General features: G+C 36.3%; 2 protein-coding genes across 2 annotated transcripts; one reads left to right on the top strand and one right to left on the bottom strand.

The window, feature by feature from the left end:
• The first annotated feature begins 5,999 nt into the window (after positions 1 to 5,999).
• Positions 6,000 to 8,724, top strand: LOC306871249 (zinc finger and BTB domain-containing protein 26-like). Its single transcript, XM_079419047.1, has 2 exons — positions 6,000 to 6,089; positions 6,436 to 8,724. The coding sequence occupies exon 2, from the start codon at positions 6,442 to 6,444 to the stop codon at positions 7,672 to 7,674; it is 1,233 nt and encodes a 410-aa protein (XP_079275173.1). The 5' UTR covers positions 6,000 to 6,089; positions 6,436 to 6,441; the 3' UTR covers positions 7,675 to 8,724.
• Positions 8,725 to 8,753: 29 nt separating this feature from the next.
• On the bottom strand, positions 8,754 to 10,603 carry LOC306871250 (uncharacterized protein; the record flags this gene model as incomplete). Its single annotated transcript, XM_079419048.1, has 6 exons — positions 8,754 to 8,989; positions 9,078 to 9,141; positions 9,224 to 9,260; positions 9,729 to 9,882; positions 10,002 to 10,159; positions 10,591 to 10,603. Coding segments are annotated over 5 exons (420 nt in total), but the record flags the coding sequence as incomplete, so codon positions are not given.
• Between the last annotated feature and the right edge of the window lie 2,608 nt (positions 10,604 to 13,211).

The raw sequence follows: 13,211 nt of genomic DNA, 5'->3' as shown, positions 1-13,211 counted from the left end.
GGCATTCATAATTCACATTTCTTTTTGTCATTGTCTTTTTGATGATGTGACAAATAAAGGTGTGTGAAATGCTCAGAGTCCCAGCTCAGCTCTAGCACCCTGTGTATTATTACATCCAAACCACTGTGCAGATGAGTAAACATACCGATACATAATGAAGCATTTACAATAAACTTTAGACTGATCGGCCACAGACTCTTGTTTGCTTTCTGTTATCCATAAATGACTTATGAAACATCAGATGATTTTTTTCTGCCTTACCATTGTTTGTGAACCACAAGCATAATTATTGTAACAAATACCATTACAAGCTGCTGCCTATTGGCCTATTACTGACAATAAAAGTGATATGGCGTCCTACCACTGCCTTTGGCAAATGAAGAGGGTTTCTGTCTTCAGCTGCTACAGTGGATTCAATATCGTGATCCTTCCATTCAGTACACTATTAAAAGAGACTGAACCTTTAGAGTTCAAAAAAGAACTTTAAAGTGCAAATATGAACTTCTAGCTATCAAAAAGATTCAAATTTGAACTAAAAGGTTCTATAATGATCCACTGGTTATTTGGCAGTTATTTTTAGAACCTTTGTTGTGGTAAACAGTTCATATTAGAACCAAGCATAGTTAAGGTTCTTTCATGAACCTTTTCTAAGATGTACTGTAAAGACTAGATTGAGTACAGTTAGAACACCATTTGCTTGTTCCATTAGAAAAGTACTAATTCACATACTCAGCATTAATGAATTTACTCTTATTCAGTTACTAATTGTGATGTCAGATGCAGTTGTGGCCTCCATCAGTTTAACCAAAATGTTTAGGCCTTGAGTTGATGCAAAGTGTTTCGTCTGTGCTCCATAACCACCTCACATATCTCTAAAATTGCACAATAACCTTCAGGGCACCATGTTGTTGTCAAAGAACACCAATTAAAAATCACAAAAATCAAATTTCCGTTTTATGTTTACAAATGAACAAAAGCTATTCTGTGTTAAATTGAGAGGGTGAAATTCTTCCCACTAAAAATAAACTTTATTCAATAGGCTATCTTCATATTTTACAGCTGTACATACTTTAAAATTTCCCCGTACATTCAACCTTCAAATCTCAGATAGCCTACTAATTCAGCTCAGAACATGACAAGTGATAAAAGCGAATTATTAGGGGTCAAGCACCAAAGATGCGTAGCCACCTATTGTATCTGTTGGCGTTCCTATTATTATTATTACGTTTCTTCCGCTTTTGAGTCTATGGCAGCCTATAGAACCACTTGCGGGAAAGTTGTGAAATTTGGCACACTCATAGAGGACAGTCTCAACATTAACCGCAGCAAATTTGGAGTCCCTAACTCAAACTCTCTGGCACCACCACTTGTCCAAAATTTCACTCATGTTTATGCTAATAATTTTTTAACCATAAGGCACAGATGGAAAATTCTTTGAAGATTTCTTGGCCCATGCCAAGTCGAATTGACACCAAAATTAAAAAATTGTAAGGTTTAGTTTTTTTGCTATTTTCAATTGTTTGTAAAACTCGTCCTAGACGGTTCGTCTAATTTTCACCAAAATTTGCTCAGGTCATCTACAGACCTTGCTGGCAAAAAGTTATGGAACTCAAGTCGATAAGTCAAACCGTTCTCGAATACCGCATGAACAAACTAATCCTACGAAAAGCACACAAAAATGGATCTGAGGCTATATCTCCTTAAGTGTCTGGAGTCCAAAGCGTAACGGCTAACTTGGATCATGTGTGCCGTAATAACCAATCACATTACATCCTTGACATAATTGAATTTCAGTCAGAGTTTTTTTTAATTAATGCTCAAAAATCAAGAATAGAACACATAGAATAATACAACCATCCACATAAAAATGATAAACAATAATAACAAAAAAATAAAGTAGAAACATATAAAAAAGAACAGGAAAAAAAAAAGAAAAGAAAGGGGGAGGTGTTTAATACATTATAAACTGAAAGAAAATTGAGACTTACATGTTATTAAAGGAAGGAAAAGAGTTACAGATAAAGTTTTTAAGTTGTTTTTTGTTCTTAGACAACTGGATTAATGAAAGGCATTGCTCAAATTTTTATATAAAAACAAAAAACTGAAGTCTAGAGAATACTTGCACCTGTGAATGTGAAATTTAGCAAGAAGCAAAATCAGATTCACTACATAAAACTGCTTTCTTTCAGATTGTTCATAATCAACAAAACCCAACACTACGTCCTTCAAGAACAGAATACATTCATTATAAATGTTACTCCTCTCTCAATTTGGTGGACTTGATTTTCTTCTCATGTGTAACTATAAAATTTATAAACTACCAGCTACATTATCTGCTTTTCATAGGCACTGCCTATATGTGTGTGTGTGTGTGTGTGTGTGTGTGTGCATGTTTATGTGGTTTATGAGGACACAAATTTGTATAATGACATGGGTACAGAGGTATTACAATATGAAGGTGGTTTATGAAGACACTGCCTATGTCCCCGTAATTCAAAAGGCTTAAAAAACATACTAAATGGTGTTTTTTTGAACATCTAAAAATGCACAAAGTCTCCTGTGAGGGCTAAGTTTAGGTGTAGGGTTGGTGTAGGGCAATAGCACACACAGTTTGTTCAGTATAAAAACCATTACGCCTATGGAGAGTCCCCATAAACCACAAAAACCAACATGTTATGTTGGTTTTTGTGCAAACACACATATACATGTACATACACATACAGTTGAAGTCAAAACTTTACATACACCTTTCAGAATCTGCAAAATGTTAATTATTTTACCAAAATAAGAGGGATTATACAAAATGCATGCTATTGTTTATTTAGTACTGACCTGAATAAGATATTTCACATAAAATAATTTGAAGATCAAGGTAAATTTTACTTAATTTGTCTCCTGGAAAACATGTACGTATGTTCTGTAGCTTCTGAAGGGCAGTACTAAATTAAAAAAATATGATATTTAGGCAAAACAAGAAAAATTTACTCATCTTCATTCAAAAGTTTTCATGCCCTTAATGCATGGGTTTTCCTTCTGGTGCATCACTGAGCGTTTGAACTTCCTGTAATAGTTGCATATGAGTCCCTCAGTTGTCCTCGGTGTGAAAAGATGGATCTCAAAATCATACAGTCATTGTTGGAAAGGGTTCAAATACATAAAAATGCTGGAAAACCAAAGAATGTGTGGGACCGGAAGGATTTTTCTGAAGAACAGCAGGCAGTTTAACTGTTAAGGACAAACAAGGGACTCATGAACAGCTATCACTAAACAAACAACAACAAAATAAAAAAAACACAACTGTGGATCATTCAGGTAACAACACAGTATTAACACACACACACACACACACTTTGTTTATTTATTTATTTTGACTTAGTAGCCCTTTTCATCGGCACCCATGGCTTCTGCATTGCAACTGTGGTAGTTTCATCAAACCACCTAATACATGTAATATATGATTATGCTTATTATTTCTCAATACTTTATTATGTAATTATGATATGGTTTTGCTTTCAAGCAGTTAATGTACTGCAACCACTGATTGTATATTATTAAAGAAACTATTGTTTTACTGTTGTTTACTACAAAAGTCACTATCTCGTTGTTTAATGTTAACTGTGCTATGTGCAGTCGCTAACATTGTTTTCTTTCTGGCTTGAGAGCTCTACAAGTTCCCTTTTGCTGTCAAGTGGGCAGGTATATTATTATTGAATATTATTTTCTGCAGCGTGTTGAGCTCACTCGGCCACCGTACTTTTCTCAGATGTTTTATTTCAAGATATTTTTTAAGCCTTTGTCCAAATACCCACACTTGCAGTCTTTGCACTTGACCACTTAAATTATGTATTTCGTGTATTTGGCCCAAGTGTTCAAGTGAGGATGAAAACCACAAGTGTGAGTCAAACGTTTCATTAACTGATGGGACACACATTTACAGTGTTGTAAAAATGTAAGTGTTTACATAGCTTTATTTAATTTGAAGTACTTTACATTTTAAAATCAACTAATTAAATTTTTCTCACTGATGTCAACTTATAATATTAGTTAGGGATTCTTGCAACCAAAATGCTCATAATTTAGTTTTTCATGACCACTTGCCACCCTATCTATTATCTTTATTATATTGATAATATAGTTTACACTGCCTCATCTTTCTTTTCAAAGCCTCTATTACATTGTGATAGGTTAAAAAAAATGTCAAATATTTATTACTGACTCATTTTTTGAATCTTAATTTAAAATAAATAAATAAATTTCACTTTAACTACTAAATATTGTTAGAGTATAACATAGTTTTCTCCTTGTTTAGGAACCACATATACCCAACCCTGTGCTGTTTATAAAGGGATGTGCCTTGGATGCAGGTCTCTTTTAGAGATAATGATGGAAGGGGAGGAGGAGGTCTGTGAAGTAGACGGTGTGAACACAGCTCTACACTTCATCTTCAACACTGAATATGCTTAAAAGTTGAGACACCCTGACATTCATTGAAAACTGTTTAATGTATCATAATGCCAAAACAAATACCCCACCCACAATGGCTAGTTTTTTTGTTTTTTTGATTAAATGAATGTATATGTATATAAATGCATGATGTTGATTGCTATTTATTTATGTGTTTGTTGGTTTGTTTGTAATACATATTTATGTGTTAAACAGTTTATGGACAATTATGGTGTCCTGTCTATATAGTGAAATTTGATTAGTAATGTATAATAATAAAAAAATATAATAATGATATTGCTATCTAGAAAAGAAAATAATGATATTGCTATCTTTAAAAAAGGAACCATGAGGGTCATTAATGCACCTTTAAGTGAAGGTTCCAATTAGAACCTTTTCAAAAATGAACCTTTAAGGTTCCTCCACAGTTGCAATCTCCAGGAACCTCAAAAGGTTCATTTTTGAACCTTTTCTTCTAAGAGTTTCTATAGAAATCTCTCAAAACTATTTGTTTTACATGTCAAAAGCGCCATAACAACACTCTCAAATACTGCTGTACTAATTTACTTAACAGACAATTATCAATGATGTAACTTAAAAATTAAAATAACTCGCTTCCTTTGTACAACACTGCCTCCTTGTGGCAAGACTTACGCAAAGTGATCATCATCGTTATGTACTTTTTCATATTCACGTAGGTTCCACAAAAAAACCCCAGCAAGAATAGAAACGTGGACGTTCACAGCCTTAATTGCACTCTAGAAATAATAATAATAATAATAATAATTTACATCTATGATTATATTATTTGTAATAATATATATTATTATATACATATATTATTTACATATATTAAAATGGTACATATATTATTATTAAAACAGTGCAATTATTATTATTATTATTATTATTAATGTTATTATTATCTAGAGAGCAATTTTGGCTTGCAGGGATTCATATCACTTGCGGCAGTCAACATTTCCATTCATGCAGTTTTTTTTTTTTTTTTCATTTATTTTGGAATATTACAAATTCTAATAATAATTCTAATAATAATAACGGTAATATACTATTTTACTATTGTAATATAAAAGTGGTTTCCACAAAGACAGAATGAATGGAAAAGTGAACTGTCATTATATGAAACCTTGAACGCCTTCTCTAAAGATCAAGAAATACAACAACAATACTAAAGCAATAGTACATTTAAATTTCAGTGTATATTATTCAAATGGTTTCCACAAAAAAAAAATGTACTGAAACATTAGACAAAAGTCTAAATGAATAATCATACTACTACCAATTATGCTAACAACAACATTAATCTACTATTGCAATAATAAGTGGTTCCAAAAAAACCTGCATGCTGGATGACCCTTTTTTATTGTACGGTATAACTGTGAATAAATCATTATTTCTTTCCGCCGTTAAGAATAGTCCAATTAATCTTTATACAGATGACACGAATTTAGGGTTTTCACAATTAGCCACCTGTATTTGTGTCCTGCCCCTTTAAATTTCGCCGACCAATCGGTAAAGTCGATACATCCTTTTCCGTCTCAAGCCACACACTAAACAATCAGGCGCTGTATGCTCATTCCAGGACAACAAAACACCCAGACAGAAAATAAAGCAAATTGCTGCAGGTATTCCTATTTTAAATAAACACTTATATTGACCTCATTCCTGTGACGATGTGTCTTCGTCGTCAGTTTTGTCTCCATTCTCTAGAGTCGTCCATCCAGTGTTTCTGGTTTAGCTCTGTACAGTTTCCAGGCCTGGACTAACCACACTAACACCTTCGTGCACACTTAAAACATTTGTGCTATCAGAAAATATACACCACCATCTACATCTAAATATCATCATAATCATATGCCTTTTAAACCTTTTAGCGAAACACGTGCGTTTTTGAAACTAGACAGTTACAGGTAGGCATATATTACAAGGTTATACTAAGTTTAAATCTGTTATGTTGTGTGTATTAAATAGTGCACCATGGCTCAGGACGGGGTGATACTGCAGTTCAACTTTCCCACATTCGGGGACTCCATGCTTCAAAAGATGGACGCTCTCCGTCGAGACCGACGTTTCTGTGATGTTGTGGTCCACATCAATGACTTGGAAGTGCCTGGACACAAAGTGGTCTTTGCCGCTGGTTCCCCTTTCCTTAGAGACCAGTTTGTCCTTCAGGACTCACATGAAGTACAGATATCTACACAGCAGGATGCAGAAGTTGGACAGAGGCTTCTTCTGTCCTGTTACACTGGGACACTGGAGTTTCCAGAGCTGGAATTAGTACACTATTTAACAGTTGCTAGTTTCCTACAGATGGGTCACATTGTAGAGCAGTGCACCGAAGCTCTAAATAAATTCATAAAACCACACGAGGTCAAAGACGGGCGTGCATCATCCCGACAGCAATCGGACTTCAATGCGCAGCGTGGCCAACCAGCTGTGGAGACAGTATGTGATGAAGAGGATGAGGTGGACAATGATGGAGAAGATGACTTTGATGATGATGATGATGATGATGTGATCATACAGCCCAAGTCTCCGCCTGTGTTTAGAAACTCTCAGAGCAACAGCAGAGGAGAGGAAAGTCCCATTAGCATTGTTAAGGTAGAGTCAATAGATGAGCGAATGCCTGATAACTTCCAGAGTCGCTCAAGTCGCTCGCCAGCACTGCGCTCACCAGAGCCACAGCACTCCCTGATAAACTCCACAGTGGAAACCCGACCTGCAGAAATCGCCATCAACCCCGCAGCTGAATATTCACTGTCTCCGCCTGGACCAAGTGGCTCCGGGAAAGGGAATCTTTGGGGATGCTCAAGGAATGCCGATAAGGGTATGCAGTGGTACCATCAGTGCCCTAAATGTGCTCGCGTGTTCCGTCAGCTGGAGAACTACGCTAACCATCTGAAGATGCACAAACTGTTTATGTGCCTCTTGTGCGGAAAAACATTTACCCAGAAAGGAAACCTGCACCGGCACATGCGTGTCCACGCCGGCATCAAACCCTTCCAGTGTAAGATATGTGGAAAGACCTTTACTCAGAAGTGCTCACTGCTGGACCACCTGAACCTTCACAGTGGGGACAAACCACACCGTTGTAATTACTGCGACATGGTGTTTGCACACAAACCAGTTCTCCGTAAACACCTGAAGCAGATCCATGGAAAAAACAGTTTTGATAATGCCAACGAAGGCAGTTTGCTTGAAGGACTATAAATTCATATTAACGTCTAAATAAATTATATTAATATACATGACAGACGTAGACACAATTTGTCTTGAAGACACAATTCTATAAAAAACTGGTTCTCAACCAGGAGATCAGGGTCCTCTAGGGGGCCCCAGAAAAGGCTTGTTCACTGCAAGGACGATAAATATAACAATAATGATAAAAGGTGTAGTTTAAAATATCATTCTAAATGTAAACAAATAACTGAGTCCACACCTCGGAATCACTTTCAGATGACATGATGAAAACATTGGCAGCCTGTCAGAATGCATTCAGTCTTAAAGAGCATGAGCATGTAAAGCAGTTGATGACAGAACTACAGCACGTGTTTACAATAAACAGAACATTATTGTATGCTGTTGTGGATACTGATATAGTTATCGTTACGGTTATCGTTATAGTTATCGGCCTTGGTGTGAATGGGCTTTAGGTGTTAAAATAATTTAAATGTAGTTATATTATTTACAACATGAAACTAACTCATGTTTTTGAGATTATTTATTTTTTAAATAAAGAAGTACCAGAGGTACGTAATCTATAGGTACATAAATTCTTGACAAGGGTGGATTTGTGTCAAACAGGTTGAGAACCACTGCTGTAAATTAATACACTAAATTACAAGAACTAAATGAAGTGTCCACTGATAGATAAGTCATGTACAGTCAAAGACAGGTTTAATGTCATTTTGTTTTTTTTTTCATATTGCAGGTCAAGGGAGATGTATTGAGTTGATTTTGAATGCTGCTGTGGCATCATTTGGCTGTCATATCTTTTGTAAAGATTAACATGTATTGTTAAAGTATATCCAATCAGACCATATTTCAGTATTGAATGCTAATGTATAACTTCCTCATTTGAACACTATTGCGCAACTCTTGGTCTGTAATAAATGTTTCCATGCTTCCATCTGTGTAAACATGCCAGAATTTGGAGAAAATTGCTGACACTAATAAATAATTGCAGACACTGCATGAAATGTGCACTTCTTTCTGTTAATGTTCGTTATGCTATGTAAAAATAAAAGATCACATCAAATCAACATGTTAATACTTTAAGGATATCAACATTCAGATCGATTCCAACTTTATTTCTTTGCTTTTATGACATACAACTATGAAAGAGCTGTAGCATGGCGGCAAAGCATTAGCGTGGACACATAGCATGTCGACCTCCGTCCACTGGAAGATTGACACCTGTTATAAATGTTGCTGCATCAGATGCCAGGAAGGCGATAGCATGAGCTACTTCCTCTACTTCACCTGGTCTGCCGAGAGCATGAGTCACCTTGCACTTCTCAAGGAACTGGACCAAAGCAGAAAACACATGATGTGTTATTTTGAAGTATGCACTACAGTCAAATTACATAAAGCATTTGATCTTAACTCATCACCTGAGCTTACTGGTCCTCATCAAGTCCTGCACGCTTGTGAACTTCTGTTATAATTACTCCTGGGCTGTTAAGACAAAGCATTTGTATTACCTCAATGTAACAATTCTATGGCCCGTGAAATGTAAAACAACAGAAATTAAACTTACCAAACTGAGTTGACACGAACTTGCTTTGATGCCAACTCTACAATTAAGATGAGATGAGAAAACACTTGTTTGTAGAGAAGTAATACCAAGCCCTTTGCCTCAACTAGAAGAAGAGGCTGGGGCTAGTTGTCACACTTTTTACTTTGGTGCATTTTTCAGGGCAAGTTTATGATTATGAAAGTCCAACAAAGTTGTAAAACATGCAAAAATAATAAAAAAATAAATAAAAATGAGATTAAAATAAATAAATAATACATTTAACAGTTCAGTACTACAATAAGAAGGAAAAAATGTAATAATTGAACTAAAAAAAACATTATTACAATAGTAACCATATTTATAATATTTCACATTCATAGATCATAAGAAACTACATATATTTTTACATTTTAAATTGTGGGATTGGAGTCCCTCATACGAGGGTAATCATATTTTGGGGTCTATGATTGAAAACCCCTGATTTATTCAATCCAGTGCAAATTTCCTAAGATAAATAATATTTTACCTGACATTGACAGACATGACCTTGTCATACTGCCCATGGCGAGGATTCCTGCACTGTTGATGAGGACACCCAGCTTTCCAAAGTGAGCGATGACCTCTCCCACTGTCCTCTTCACAGTGTCCTCATCTGTTAAATCTCCTGGCACTAATAAGGGCTAAATACATTGGACAGGAGCCATAGGGAGATGAGCATTTATATGTGAAGCATTAAAGCTTATTATATATTAACATCATTGAGTATTTAACAGTCTGAAGATATTCCAGTGTGTTTTACTTTAACTGCCCCACACGCCTCGCACTCTCTGGCGACTATGGTGAGGTTGTCCACATCGCGTCCATTAAGCGCCAGCTGTGCGCCCAGTCTGGAGAACAGCACCGCTGCGCCCGCGACTATCCCGGAACTTGCGTGACTCTGCCCTTTAAAGAGCCAACCTAAAACGCCAGATCATCATGAATAAAGTTACTGTTTAGAGTGAAATTCAAACGCAACCAGTATATCGATGCGATTGAGATTTATGTGCACTTTTGAAATTCTTTGAAAGTAAACGGGGCTCAACCACTGATCTATATTATCAATATTTAATCAATTCTCTATTATAGATCAGTGGGCTCAACCTATTTTGAACGCATCTGGAGTTGCCATTTCGATTCATATGTTATTCACAGCTCTTGAGTGGCCCAGCTTTTATTTTTCCTTTCGCTCACTGTGTCCGTACAATAAGAGCAGATTTCCAAATGAAGTCAGTCAAATATTAAGCGCATTGTTCAGTTTTCTCGTGCTAGAGTATATATTTCTGTATTTTTATTATTAGACTGACTGGCTGATGCGGATCAGATATTTTATTGAATATACTAGTGTTTACCTAAATATCCGGGTCAGTCCACGATTTCAAAATTGTAGTCCTAATGTTTGCCTTTCAAAATCGTAGTTCACACAAAGACAACGCAAAATCATTACAAATTATATAGAAACCACTTCAGAAAACAGAGAAATTCTCTCAATTTAGTGAAAATGTTTTGTCCAAGTAGCTACATTTGATTATTTTATTTTTTATTAAAAATACCATACATTTAAAACCCAATGTAAAAGATTATGGGGAAAAAAGAGGCAAGTCAGTGTGTACAAATTTATGAAACAGCATGAAATTGAAAAAAGGCTAAATATTTATACAACACAAGGCATTATGAATGTTTCACAATGAAATCAAGCAAATCAACCAGCGAATGGGTTGACATGGATAGTAACATCCTTAATACGGACATCATTAAGAGGATTCATTCACAGACTCTCTATTATGTCTATGGAAACACCCATGTCACGTGACTATGGTGATTCGAAGCTCCGGCGCGTGTCACAAGTGTCTCGAGACGTGTCATACCTGCCGATTTGGCGTTTGATTGACAGGATCGGGAACAAATCACACAATTGCACATCTGTCTCAACCTAACTCCCACAAAGTATAAAAGTAGAGTTAACGCATCTTCACTTCGTGGGTTTTTGTGAGAGGAGAGAAATTTTGCGATATAGTGATATTTATAGTGTAATTTGGTTAATTATATTTAGGCTACATTAAAAGTTATTATGAAGATATTGATAGATAGGCTATAGACATTGACAGATAATTAGGATAGATATACTGATACATTCATATAGGCATACATATACATTCATATAAGTTAGATAGTGACAAACACATCAAGTTACAGATAGGATATCATAGGCTAGTTGATAGATAGATTATTTCATATTGAAATTACATAATAATGGAAGCTCCACACGAGATGCCGGCCCTCTGTGGTGTGGGAGCATTTCCATTTGGAAACACAAAATAAAGTGAGATGTATGTATTGTGATAGGCAGCTAGCCTACTGTAATAATACGTCATCCATGATGCGCCATTTGAGGAGCACTCATCCTGCCCTTTTGGGGGGTGCAGAGGATGGTAACATTGCTCCTGCACCTAGGCCGCCTATTGGCACCGCTGGGCCATCTAAGCAAAGTATGCATTGTATGAAATCTAAGTCAGATCACAAAATATTGAGACACTGTTTAGAAAATCCATATTTTTAAAAAGACTTAGGCCTATGTCAACCTAAGCCCTACAACTTAACATCCCAATCACAATTAACAATCGTGTTAAAAATAGTTTCACTGAGAATATTTAAAAATAGCACCTCACAAACTTAGCCAATGTATTCAATATAGTTCTATATTCATACATATATGTATATGTATGGATCTATGTATGTATGTGTGTGTGTGTGTATATACACACTTCTTTGTTCAGGAAGGTTTCAAACTAATGAACCAACAGATTAGTCTTTATAGCTGTGGACTATTTCAATCTAAATAATTTAAATGTATCTGACTGAAAATAAGTTTTACTCTTCTCTTTTATAAGGCAGATAAAAGGAATTGGATGAGGCTCTTGTAGACATGGTGGTGAAGGATTTGCAGCCCTTCACTATTGTGGAGGATATGGGTTTCAGGGCCTTTGGGAACAAGCTTGATCCAAGCTATGTCCTCCCATCCCGGAAGGCACTTAAAACGATAGTCACTGAAAGGTATAACAGCACCAAGGAGAAGACAATGAGAGACCTACAAAATCAGAATTTGTTAGTCTTACGGCTGATATGTGGTCATCCATCAATATGGACGGATATCTTGGTGTAACTTGTCACTACATTACACCAGAAGCAAAGATGGTAACTGTTGTATTGGGTGTAAGGAGGCTTTACCAAACCCACACAGCCCAGCATCTCATGGAGGCTAAAACCTTGCTCATGTCTGAGTGGGGAATTACCTCCAAAGTTCAGTGTATGGTGACTGACAATGCATCCAACATGATCTTAAGTGCCCAGCTACTGAAGCTTCGACATATCCCATGTTTTGCACATAACTTAAATTTGATTGTGAAAAAGGCCCTAGATGAAACCCCACTCATCAATGAAATACGCCAGAAAGCCAGAAAGATAGTGGGGTTGTTTAGATCCAGCTGCAAAGCAAAGGAGAAACTTGTGGAGATGCAGGGCTTGATGGGCAGACAAACTCTGAAACTGATACAGGAGGTTGAAACAAGATGGAACAGCACTTTTGGCATGCTGCAACGCTTATATGATCTACGAGAGCCAGTGGCTGTTGCTATTTCCAATTTAAACTGTGATACTGCTCTGCTGACAAGTTCTGAGTACGACATAATTCAAGAATCACTGTCATTACTGCAACCATTTAAACTTGCTACAACAGAGTTGTCAGAGGAACAGAGAGTATCCGCCTCAAAACTCATACCACTTTACAGGATGTTGCAGCACAAGCTTGTAGAGAAAATAGGCCTAGCAAAGCAGGAATCAACTGTACAATTAGGTAAGCCACAATGACCATACTGCCAATGTTATTGGCCATAAGTGTCATATTGTTGTCATTAATATAATTAATATGGTTTGCTCCTGTTTTGCACAGGCTCACACCTGCAAGAAGGTCTGC

Source organism: Barbus barbus (genome assembly GCF_936440315.1).
Source record: "Barbus barbus genome assembly, chromosome: 6".
In the NCBI taxonomy this organism is placed as follows: Eukaryota; Metazoa; Chordata; class Actinopteri; order Cypriniformes; family Cyprinidae; genus Barbus; species Barbus barbus.
This window is presented reverse-complemented; position numbering and strand designations above follow the sequence as displayed.

Bases quoted from the DNA above. Each gene is read 5' to 3' on its own strand.
- LOC306871249 (XM_079419047.1), top strand. From the start codon at position 6,442: ATGGCTCAGGACGGGGTGATACTGCAGTTCAACTTTCCCACATTCGGG.